Source organism: Seriola lalandi, unplaced genomic scaffold (assembly GCF_002814215.2).
Source record: "Seriola lalandi dorsalis isolate HSWRI2012SDOR001 ecotype SW California unplaced genomic scaffold, Sedor1 jcf7180002054898, whole genome shotgun sequence".
NCBI classification, from domain to species: domain Eukaryota; kingdom Metazoa; phylum Chordata; class Actinopteri; order Carangiformes; family Carangidae; genus Seriola; species Seriola lalandi.
Genome location: NW_019525450.1, coordinates 1,936,744 through 1,949,614, shown reverse-complemented (window position 1 = coordinate 1,949,614; position 12,871 = coordinate 1,936,744). Strand labels below are relative to the sequence as shown.

At 39.3% G+C, this 12,871-nt stretch overlaps 1 protein-coding gene across 1 annotated transcript; it reads right to left on the bottom strand.

The window, feature by feature from the left end:
• Positions 1 to 1,242: 1,242 nt before the first annotated feature.
• On the bottom strand, positions 1,243 to 8,387 carry dhcr7 (7-dehydrocholesterol reductase). The gene is made up of 8 exons (XM_023429730.2): positions 8,249 to 8,387; positions 7,233 to 7,341; positions 5,268 to 5,490; positions 5,053 to 5,143; positions 4,621 to 4,834; positions 4,312 to 4,516; positions 3,358 to 3,489; positions 1,243 to 2,981 (listed from the first exon to the last, which is right to left on the bottom strand). The coding sequence occupies exons 2-8, from the start codon at positions 7,337 to 7,339 to the stop codon at positions 2,517 to 2,519; spliced, it is 1,437 nt and encodes a 478-aa protein (XP_023285498.1). The 5' UTR covers positions 7,340 to 7,341; positions 8,249 to 8,387; the 3' UTR covers positions 1,243 to 2,516.
• Positions 8,388 to 12,871: the final 4,484 nt, after the last annotated feature.

The window sequence follows — 12,871 nt, the reverse complement described above, 5'->3', positions numbered from 1 at the left end:
ATCCATAACACTGATAGGAGACCTCCTGATGGTGCAGTTCAGGGAGCAGGCCGGTGCTTACATGGCATAATAGGGCTTCAGGTCCGATAGATTTCTAAAACACTTGAGAACAAGCTGTCAAATTATAAATGGCAATGTCTTCACCTACTATGAGCCACATTAAAAATGTATTTTACATGGTGGATTCAAGGTAGCTCCAAGAATGTCAGACTAATACCCCTTGTTGAAGGAATGCCCTGACAATGATGTTGAGAAAAGTCTCACCGCAAGGTCCATTTAGCAGCTGTTCTGGACGTTTTTGAGGCTGTCGTGTCATCTTCATGAGCATAAATGTATAGTTTTATTCACGGATGTTGTTCGATGTATTCTTTTCTGGTTTTTGCTATACAAACTTCCCCTCAACCACCATTGTCCGGTTCCATTTGCCAGAATTGTTGTAAGCGTCTGAAAAGGTTGTGTATATAAAAGCGTCCGTGCTGTAGACACTATTTGTGCGGTTGACTTAGAGTTCATGATTAGGAGGAAGACCAGTAGTTGGTCAAAATGTTAAAAAATAATATAAAACTGAACTGTGATTGCACTTTCATTGATAGGTCTTATCCAGCACATATCCCTATGAACTTCTGTCCATGCACACAACTACACTAATTTAATGATGGAGATAACACAGTAAGTTGTTCTACTTAAAAGAGTGAGTGCATTACAAGAATAATGCAATGATTTGAGTCTGGATCGGCTGAATAACAAAAACCTTTTTGAAAGACAGTGTGGGGAGCTCCACATTTGCATGAGCAGTTTCCTGTTTAAAGTGAGTTACGGATACATGACTGCATGTGTGATCTCAACCGAGGGATTATGTGGAATCTATAATTTTAGATAAACCCACTCCAAATATGGAAATTTCCTTTTTACAACATACATCCTGCATTCAGATACAACTCTCTTTCTCAGACTGCCCACTGGGATTAGCTGTCCTCTGCTGCCACCTAGTGTTGGAAATTAAAACGGACATAAATGGCTCCAATGGCGTGAATTGGTCTTACCTTTAAATGCTATTAAACCTTTACTATTGTTACTGATGTGTTAGACCTTCATATTCACAAATATATAAAATCACATTGACAGTCTCATTCCGAATCCCTACACTGAAAAGGCCGAATTAAAGCTTTTGACCACTTTGATTTTTGATCAAGATGGGGCATAAAAAGGTGAGTGAAAAAAAGATTAAAGAAGCACAATGGATAGATAGAAAAAAAATTGAACTTTATTTTGTTACTTTTTCACTATAAGAAAGGCAGTGCTGGTATGAGGAAATAAAACCAAACAAAACAAATGTGATGGTTGGACACAGCAAAAACATTTTCATCAGCACAGAGCTAAGGATGGCTAACCTGCTGATTTAACAAAGAGCAAATACAACGATCTAACTAAATGTAATTGTTACATTTCAGAAGGCCTCGCAGGCTCAGGCAGTTCATCAGATAGAACAGGAAGTGCTGTTAATAGTTGTCCCGTCTACAACAAACCTGGATTATGTGAACTTGCTCTCTCAACCACAATGAGGGAAATTCTCACCAACAAGACGAGCAAAAGACAGTGAATAAATCCAAGCACTCAGACAACCTTTATACAAAGATTACATAACTCTTATATGAGGCAGGGTCACACCACTGGAGCCAAAAATCTCATTTGGTCCATTAAGCCAGTAGGGCAGCAACAAAATATAGTTAGTATTGATTAATAAATACATCAGCCATCATTGATGATTTCTCATTTAGTCTGCAACAGCCAAAACAATGAATAGCCCCTATCATAGGGTACCTGAGTGTAAAGTGACAGCATCAAATTGCTTATTTCTCTGAGCAAAAAATTACAGGTGTTCAATTTACTACAATATAAAAGCATCATATTCTCATATTTGAGAAACAAGCACCAGCCACGATTTGGTCATTGTCTTGATAAATGACTGAATTTAAAACATTTCTTTTCTATTAATCTAGTTAGTTCTAATTAGTTAGTACAGTTGCCATATAACCCATACTAAGCTACATTGTGGGGATGTCACAGCATTGTGTCACAGACACCAGTTCACTACAGAACTGGCTCTGTTTCTGGCCCTGGTTTTGACTTGAGCTGGTTAAAATTGTGCTTGGTCTTATGAGCTTGTACTTTTAAAAAATGTGTTTGACTATGTTAAATTGTCACAGCATAAAGAAAGCAGCAGACTGGTGTATCAAATTGCCTTTACAAAGGCAGAGACATATAGCAATAAACTGTACTGTGCCTGTATATGCACACGTACAACAGTCCAAACACGCATGAAAAATACAAATACATGAAATGCTGTGTTACCATGTATATATAGTGTTATGTATTCTTGATATGTATATGACATACACATACACAGTCATACACACACCTCATTCCAATTTTGTACATGATTTCTGTATCTATCTTATTCTTAAACTGCATCCCTCCCTCCCTGCTTCTCTCCCTCCTTACACTCCTCTTCCTCTCTAAAAGACTCCAGGGATCAGCCGATAAGGCACAGCGTCTGTGTAGCGTTTCCAGTCCCTCCCGTACTTGCTGCTGCAGCGGTGCTCATCACGCACGCAGCGATGGACCAGCAGGATGGTCATGTAAACAATGTAGAAGTACGGCAGAATGTGGCCGAAGCCGCAGGCGGCACAGTAGGCCAGAGAACCCATCAGGTCACCCGTGTAGTTGAAGTGCCTGGCCACGCCCCAGAAGCCCGTGGTCAAGAGCTTGCTGCGGTGGACGCCACCGTCGGCGGAGTGGTACAAGCACTCGATGTACGTGGGCTTGCGGCCCCAGATGGAGCAGGAGCCCTCCGTGCGGCGGAACAGGTCCTTCTGGTGGTTGGTGGAGCGGAAGACGTAATAACCGATGAGGCCAAGCAACAGGACAGCCAGGGCATGGCCGTTAGACAGCTGGACTGGGTGGTAGACCAGGTACAGACCCTGGAGAGCCAGAAACACATTTATTTAAACTTATTGCTGCTTAATTAATATATTATTTGAATGTCTATGCTAGAGTGTGGCATATACTTAATATTAAAAACGTTTTTTGTGTAATGTACTTTCATTGAGATGATGTCATTTCAAAGCTAGATTGGCCAGAAGAAGTTACAATAATGATCTAGACACACAAGTTTGAACTTCAATACAAATTAGAGTAAAGTTTTGCATTGTGATATTACTCTACTTCATCTTCCTAATATAAAAGAGGTATTGGCATATGATTCAGCCAAGAATCAAATATGTGATTATAAGAATTCAATTTTACAACATAATTATTACTATGTATGTGTTAGTAAGAATACAGTATGTTTGTTACCTGCAGTGTGTAGAGGTATGGCAGCCAGACACAGTCTCCCCAGCCAAGATACCACCCAAAGTGGTCATGGCAGATATCAATGGTTTTCAGGTACCATGCCTCATTCCAGAAGAAATCCAACACATAAATGGCCTACAAAAAAAGACAAAACAACCAGTTACCCAGCTATTACAACTTACTTACTGGGCAGTGTCCTCCATCTCTAGCTAAACCTTTAGCTTTAACATTTAATATTTAGTGGAAAATGACTGAGCTGAGGATGCTTGCACATCTAAGCAAACTCCGTATTTAGGTAAAATGCAAAGAAATGCAACATTTGTGAGAAAAACATGACATTACAAATAGGTGGCTAGGGTTACACATTATAAAGGTCAAAGACTCAAAACCAATATGAGAAGTTAAGATAAAGTTGAGTTTCATGTAACTGCCAGCTTCTGATATCTGATAGTATGTTTCCATTTTAAAGCACTTCTACTTCCACAGACTCAGTACACAGAAGTGAGTTAGATACCTTTTTATTAAAGGAGCTATTTGTAAGTTTTGCTATTGCTACATAGCTAGCGTTAGCATTAAAAGCTGTTTACTTACGAGTCTAGAAGAAACGGTGCGAGTTCAGCATCAAACTTCATTTCTTTACTCAGCAAGAGCTGTCTCCAGCAGAGGAAAACAACTTTTTATCACTTATTTTTCATGCTAACCAGCTAGCCACAAGCTAGCCAGGACCATTTCCCCACTTTCTGACTCGAATCACTGTAGCATCCAGTCTACCCTGAAGTAGCTCCTCAGTGTGCGTATTATAAGATTATAAGCTCTTGTATTGTAAACGCAAAGACGGCTGAAGATCTTGGCAAGACTGGTAAGTAAACAGCTGTTAATGCTAACATTGGCTATATAACAAGTGCCAAACTTACAAATAGCTCCTTTAAACTAATTTCTTTTCTTGTTCTTCCTTACCTGCAGTACATTGACCAGAATCATGGAGTTGGTGACGTGGCCATACAGTTCTTGCTGCTTGGCCATGTAGGACAGGTTAATAAGGGTCCAGGCTACGATACCAGGCCGGCCGTTGAAGAACAGCTTGAAATCAAACCACTTGCCAATGCGCGGGTTGAACTCAATGCCCATCATGTAGTTGTAGAACATGTTCCCAGTAAACTTGCTACAGAATCATAAGAACAGGGGGAGGAAAACAAGTTGATTAAATTATGTGCTATTACAGTGCAAACTACTTTATCTAGTTTCCGTGTATGTGTCAGTACTCACCAGTCCTCAGAGTTGGTGGGGAAAAGGTAGGCCTTTATGAAAGCAAAGGAAGACACAGTATATCCCAGTATGTTGGCACACCACATCAGAGGGATCCAGTTGTCGAAGATGATGGTGGGAGAAAACCAGTGGAAATAGTGGGCATTGGCAAACCACAGGGCATGAGTAATCAGCCAGCACTGCAGCCCATTTATCTCATACTTGTTAATCAGGCCTAGGGAATAAGGAAGCAATACAGGAACAGTTGGATTTTTCAAGATACTAGCTATACACTGCTCTGAATGAATGTCAAACATGTGTTTTAAATAAGAAACAAATGTTTCGTTACAATATTTGGACTATTTATAGAGGTACATTAAGACGTATATTTGGTCCCTCTTAATTAAACAAATGTGGTGGACTGATGAACGTGGGTATGTGTGCGATAATTACCAGCAGGAGTTCGTGCTCCATCCTGCACTCCACCAACATAGCCAGGAATAAACTTATGGACAGCATCAGGAACAAACATGTACAGGAATACCTAAGGGACAAACAGAACTTGTTTTGGCTTGCGTGTGTAACAATGGACAATTTTGTTGCCTTATATTGTCTATTTATTCTTTCCAATTTCACTCACTTCTCTACTTTCCTCTCCTTTCTCTTACCTGGAAGGCCACCCATATGGCGTATATCTTGGCAGCTGACCAGGTGAAGGAGGGTGACCGGGACCAGATAGAGAGCAGCGTGGTCTCTCCACGGTACAAGTCAAACAGAGGCTGGCTGATGGAGCACTGGTACTGATCACATGCCATCACAAAGTAGAAGACGATGAAGGGGGCAAAGCAAAGGAGGCCAATCACACTAATCAGGGAAAACCAGTCCACCTCCCTGAGAATGAATCAGACACACAAACAGATACAGTATGAGGATGTGTACTGTACTTGTCCTCTCAGAAAATTTAGTGAATTGAGAATAGAGATAGAATGCATCACACAGGACCAAATCTCTGTGTCTTAAAGTGGAAACAGACAACTTTTCAACTTATTCTCCTCTAGCACTTCCAATTGGTATTAGTGTTGGCACTGCAGTTGCAAAGACCAAATCACAACATGGCTACCGCCATCAGCCTGACTACTTGTCCAAAGCAAGAAACATCTTAACATCTTTGCCTCCTCCAACAATAGAGCTTTTTTTTTTGCCATGTAGAGTTTTCTCAGTTGGTTGTTCCTCTGTCCACCATTTCCTCTACCTGGGGAAAGCTACTAATAGCTGCCGCAGAAAACAAAACCACTGTCTTCTTCCTATTTTGGTTGCATAATGGCAGATGCACTCTTTGTGCCATAAATTGAGTGTTCGTTTTCCTGAGAGATTTCATACCCAGTGGCAGACAGAATTGCATAATGAAAGCAAGGCATATAGGGAACCAATCTAAACATCAATGGTGTCATTATTCTATAGCCATCACACTGTGCAATGTAATGGCTATGAAGTAATGACATTTAGTTCATAGCAATAGGTTTAAGTAAAAATGTGCCTATTGTCACTTTAAGTAGAAACTGTGTGTTGTGCAGTATACACTTTGTTTCAATAGACAGTCATTTTGACTGTCACAGCAGGAATAGCACAGGGGCTACTAATAACATTCAAAATGACCCTTCCCCATCTAACAGTGACCCAGCATGCTGGATACCATAGCTCTCTTTAGATACTCCTACACCTGCATTGTCAGAAAAAAAAGAAAATTTAAAATTTAAATAAAGAATATCCAATATGCATCTCCAAACTTTTTAGTCAAAAGAATGCGACAATACTAAGAGGACAAAATAAATAGCATATCATTTGTAGTGCTTTTTCAAAGTAACATGGTCAGGTGTATTGTTGAGCTAACACTTCGCTGCTAGTATAAGCACACATATCCACATTCAAAAAATATGCAAGAATTTTTACCACAGACAAATAATGATCTACTTTCAAATCTAAAACACTCACTTGCCTGGATTCCAGCACAGTGCCAGATAACATTAAGTCCTGTATTAAGCAGTAAACTACAATGCACAAGCAACTAGCAAGTGTGAACTAAATAATGAAAGAGTTAACTACACAAATTTTTGACCTTTTAACTTTGTTATATTTGCTATATATATTTTCCAGAGCAGACTTTTTGGCTTGTCATAGCAGGAAAGCACAAATGAAATTAATTTGGCTTCCCTCCATCAGGTGTCACATTCAGCAATGACAGTAGGGCAGCGTGTATAACACCAGGATGTTGGAACAAGCTCACCTAAATGGAATGGAAAGATAAATAATAATTACATAACTCCATAATCTTATAAAGGATTTCTCCTCATCTCTTACACAGCTTTGCTTTGCTAGCTGCATTTTTTTTGGCAATGGCAATAGACTGGATGGATTTCGTGTTCAAATTCAAGTTCCTAATTTTCACTTATCCAGAGAAATATCACAACATTTAATTGATGGATTGGCACAAAATTGAATGCAGATGGTTCTGAAGCAATGAATCGTAATGACTTTAGCCAAGCTTTACTTTGTTATATACTTCTGGTGAAACCTTTGGTGATTTATTTTTAATAATACAAAAGCCCATAGCAACCTGTAGCATAACAACTCACCATGCTCTCCCCCACTGTGCAGGCTGCTCCTCCTCTTTAGATGTTTTCCCATTGGGACTGGGCTGGGTTCGTCTCCGGGTGGCCTCCATTGCCACTGCACTGTTCATCTCTGGTGAAGGGTCAAGTTACCAGGTTAAAATCAGTTATGCAGTAGCATGCTGCACTTTGTAAACCAACACAGTCGGTTTAAAACAGTGCAGCACAAGCAATAGGTAATGGCACAATTACAAACAGATGTTCCAGGTATCCTCCTTTTCATGCTCTCTGTTTTATACAGATTCAGTGTAGTTGCGTGCACTCATTTAACAAATGCACCACACAGGTCAATATATGTAGTTCACAAGCTAAATATTAATTGACAAACAAATTAGGTAATTGGGGGAATTTAAGTGGATGTCCCTTGGAAATATAAGATAACATCAGCTTGCTAAAGCTAGCTTGTACAGCAAACTCTGGACACACTGATGCCACCATATTTATTCAACTGAAATAAAGTTTTGTTTTCTCTGTAGCTTCACATCTCTCTCTCTCTCTCTCTCTCTCTCACACACACACATACATCTGGAGCAAAGGTAATGCCAAGTCAGCTGGCATTGTTCACACCGAAGCCACACGGACAAATGAAAGAATTACAATGTGTTAAATGTAAAGCTTTGAAAACCTGTTTAGTCCAACATATGCCCATGTCCTTGTCCCACAAACAGATGTAGTATGTGAAAGGGGAGAGGAGAAACATGTTGCATAACGTTCACAAAAGCGACACCCTTTAGCTTTTTAGGAAAATATGTTCAATGTAATTTTAATACTTGTTGTCTCTTGCACGAGCCTTTTTTCTGGTGCTAAATGACCGTTAACTAGCTACCTGGAATAACTGTGATAGACGACCGACATCCTTTGTATCCTGATCGGTGCCTCTCAAATAACAGAGAGAATATGGACACAAAGTAACGTTAAACAGACATTACAGCGGATTAAAACGCTGATACAGATGTTTTATTCCACTGTTGCACACTCACCCGTCGATAACTGTACAGTCAATGAAAAGCTGCTTGGTCCCTCTTCCCTCCCAGGCCTAGTGCAGTTAACATATTACCTCTCGAAAAAACTCACTGTGGTGCCACAGGCTCCGCCCATAACGCCACTACGTATTAAAATTCCACCAATAGTATTCACGTAGAGGCGGGCCTGCTTGTTGTTTCTGGCCTCTGATTGGGTACAACTAACTGGAGCCACCAGCACCTGACAAGCTTCCAGCGGTTGAGTGGTTCAGGCAGAGTAAACAATAAACTGGCAACATTATGAAATAGTTGTCATGATTATCTTAGGTCTGACACTGGCCTTTGGCATCATAGCTTTTTATAATAGGTTATTCTGTGACGTTAATAGACGTCTGTCCATAAATCAGTTGATAGACAATAAAAACCGAATGAATTCTAATGATTTTAGAAGCACTTAAATGAATTGCTCTTACCAGAAATCAACCACATATATAAGTGCGCATTGTTTTTAGGAAATAAATATTTGACAAAAGTAGTATTATGCCATTTTCAATAGCAAAACCATGTACTTAAAAAAATGTCACTCTTTCAATCTGAATGCCCAGTTGATAAAAAGAAATGTCATATTTGGACAGAAGCTTTCCCAAGTTTGTGTCTGGGCAATCAAGTGATAATATCTCCAATAAATTCATAAGACATAATCAAGGCATTATAAATGCATTATTCAAAACAATATTATTTTAGAAAATGTTTATGTGGAATTTCAGTGCAACCCAATACAATCTCAACATGTACAGTCACGATCCAGGACCCCTTTAAGGCAACCAGAAAGCACAAAAAAGGTCAGTGTGGGCCCAGGCTGTGGCACAGAGGAAGTTCTAGTGAGGAGTTCTAGTGTACTGAATGAAATGAAAACTACTGTATATTGTGGTCCGCGTGGGTGGATACAGTGGTGTGCAGTTCCTTCTACTTGTCCTTCCTTGACAATTCATTTACCATTTATTTTTTGTTTTCCAATACTTTTTCCTCCTGGCCTGCTCATTGCAGTGGTCATTGATAAATGGGGGAAAAAGTTCTTGGATCCATAATAAAAGTCTGCAGCATATATGACATCCAGTAATTATTAGTGTGTGCATGTATTTAAACTAACCACTAGATGGTAGTACACAGCTGTGACATAAGCAGATACTTGAATAAAATGAAAAATGTTGGACAAGTTAAATTGACAAAAGTCATCAAGTCCATAGCAACACCACCTGCCCATATGGGGGAGATGTGCACAGTATTTGCTCCTCATGTATGTTTATAGCAATCTCTGAACCCTGCTCATTCTGCTGGGAGAACATGGGAAGATAAATAGTTTTCCCAGTTGACACATTATTGCATTTTTTATTGAGTTTTTTGAAAGCCCTTTTGGAAGCACAGAACATTTTCTGCCAGCTTCCACCCACAGTTAACATCAAGAAGCTGATGGATGGATAGAGCTGCATCTATCTCCCACTGTGTGATCTTTTTGGACGTTTTCTTTACTGATCTCTCTCCAGCCACTGAATCCACCATGAAACATCCCAAGTCGAGGAGAACCACGTCAAAGTCATGCATTCAGAAATGATCAATTCCTACACCAAACAAAGAGCAGAAGAAAACCATCATTGGGAGGAAAATAAAATGAACCTCTTCCCGCTTTTGAATGTTATTTTATTCCATTGTACATAGTCAAAAGAAGTAGCTATTTGCATCAAGATATCAGATTTTCATACAGAATTTTTGAGCATTTGAGAAAACCTGCTTACTGGTAACTCACCTGTGTTGACAGATTTTGGTCATTGTGATTCGGTGTTTAATGGTTTTCCTAACAGGACTAAGAACTATCAAAACCCATCTAAAAAAAAAAAAAATCCTGTTTATTTTTATATCGACTTTGGGAATGTGTTGAATTGTGAACAGTTGATTAGGGGTATTTTCTTTGCACTACCGGCTCTAATATGGGGAGTGGGGATAAATTCCTGTTTCATTACTTGTGGCTTTTTGCGCCAAGTTAGACATTCCACCACTGAATTATCCCCTTCATGTAATCAACACCAAACACACTCCTTCTGAAAGTATTCAAAACTCTGACACCGCCGGTAAGAAATGTAGCTGTCCAAACCCTGGGCCAAGTCTCATTCAGTGGATCTAAAAGGTTTAAATATATGTAGACAGTATTAAATTAAATGAAATAAGACAAAACAACTTAGTCCTCATTTAGTCTCCAAATCTACTAGTTCCCTAAAAGAGAGCTCCTCCTTCGCCTCCTCTTTCTCTTTTTCTGTCTTTCACTGATCTTTCAAACATTCTGCAGTTGTATTAACCTCTTTCTTATTTCCCTCTGTGATTCCCTGTTTTTGTTTTCCACCAGTTTTCTCTGTCTGTCTCCACAGTCCTTATTGTGTTTCTCTTTTTCCATTCCTCTCTTCTGTACTCTTTGATCAGATGCCTTGTTGCTATGCTGTATCCAGACAGTATGATATATCTGGGCCAAGCAGCAGACAGCACTGCTTTACAGTGTGTGTGAGACAAAGAGGAGATTTTGTGCTGTTGGTACCTTCTGTTACCTTGTGAAATTTGATGCAAAAACGCACCCATCTGTTTTCAGGGAGCTCATTTTGAGAAGTTTTGTTAATCTGTTTGACATTTTGGGATTCAAGATGATGGTTCAGATTACATTCCTATTCTTTATGAATCACAACACAGTGCCGTGTCTTAAAAGATGATAGGAACTGAAATTCAAATTCAAAAAGGTTTTTTTGACATGACTGTAGTCAAATACAGCATTATCAAATCTTACTGCACAAGGGCTTATCAACAGGGAAAAACGTACATTTAAATATATTAACAACAAAGCATATGAATACCTCAGTTCAACAACAACATCAACAATGAATTTCGCAAAAAGGAAAGAAGTTAAACACAACTGATGGAGCAGTTGCATTAATACTCACTCTCAATGCCAAATATGCTGCACATTGAGGTCAGGATGCAACAAGACATGCAAATACAGAAGAAATATGGATGTTGTTAATAGAATACATAAGTTTGTGGATTTAAACAAACCAGGCCAGTTAAACAATTGCATTACACGTGAAAAAATGACTAAGTTTGTGGATGAGTCAGAGCACAAGTGTGATGAATATATCTAACTGTTTGTGTAAGTATGTATGTAGTGTATAAAATTTCAATGTTAAATGGACAATGACTATTCACTCATGTTAAAGGGGCTATTTGTGAGATTTGCTATTGATACATAGTCAGCGTTACCATTAACAGCTGTTTACTTACCAGTTTATTCCTTTACTCACCAGCAGCTGTCTCCAGAGGTGGAAAGCATCGCCAATGTTAACTCTTGTCTCTATCACGTCTTTTTTTCTACTGAAGTTAGCATGCTAACCAGCTGGCCCGTCTGGTCTCTTTTCCGATCGCGACTCACTGAAGCCTCCAATCTGTCCTGAAGATGTAGCGCTGCTCAGAGGACGTATTATAACCTCTTGTATTATAATGACAAAATATCAATGGCTGAAGCTCTTGTCAAGTAAGAAACCATGCTCAGCGGCAGAGAAAACTTACAAATAGCACCTTTAAATATGTTCAGAACACATGCGTGTCTGAATTATTTTGATTATTTCTTATTATGCAATTGCTACAAAGGTTGGCAGTTCACGAGTTATTCACCAAACTGAATAGGTTAATATAAAAGAATATGGCATTATTACCAAGTGCAGGGAAGTCTGCGCTGTCTGTGTGTGCGTATTTGTGTGATCCATTTAAAAAGATCTGGCAGTGGTGGTGTGAATGTATAGCACATATGTGGGTAGGGGGGCAGGTTGCATGACAAATCTTTCACTAATCAGCTCCCCTGGGATGGTACAAGTCTGTCTGTATGCATAACAGTGTGTGTATGTACTGTATGTGAAATATTCTGAATGTATGAATATTGAGCACTAGGATTGGGCATAGCTGGTGTGTGTGCGACTGTGCGCACATGTCCCTTTGTTGGTGTTTAAGTGTCTCATGAATACAAGGGGACCCATGCTTTATCTGAGACGCAATGCAACATGGCTCTTAAATAATTTACAATAAATGAAAGTGAAAAATTAATGAGAGAGCAGATCCTCTCTTCTGTTTGTCCTCCTCCTCTCCCCCTCTCCTGCCCTGATGTAAATGTCTTCTCTTCCTCCTCTCTCCTGCTCAGATTGCCTCACCATCAGCTTTGTCATCAACATTAAGATTTAAGAATCTTAATAAAGGCTTTTTTTTGTCTTAATATTGGAAAGCATTTGCATATCTGTGCCTCCTATCCCATAATTCCAATAGAATTAGTTGCCATTCAGTATTCTTACCTCCTCAGAACTGCTCTGGTGTTAGAGGAGGGAATGTGAGAGTTTGATGTATGCGTAAAGAATATGTCAGAGGGGAATGAATATATCGAGGTTTCAGCTGATACATTTTGCTGCAGTGTTTCTGACCATCATTACATGGTATGATTTGAAGCCTATGAAGGGCAGTATATAATTATCAGGAAAAAAAAAATTGCACCAGTAACAACAGGATCACGATGTCATGGAAAATTCTTAAAATGTTATGCACAAAAAGAAGGGGGGGGGG

Bases quoted from the DNA above. Each gene is read 5' to 3' on its own strand.
- dhcr7 (XM_023429730.2), bottom strand. From the start codon at position 7,339: ATGAACAGTGCAGTGGCAATGGAGGCCACCCGGAGACGAACCCAGCCC. The intron at 5,144-5,267 runs GTAAGAGAAAGG...TTTGTCCCTTAG, and splicing joins CCATATGGGTGGCCTTCCAG to GTATTCCTGTACATGTTTGT. The intron at 3,490-4,311 runs GTAAGGAAGAAC...CTTTTTTTGTAG, and splicing joins TTCTGGTCAATGTACTGCAG to GCCATTTATGTGTTGGATTT.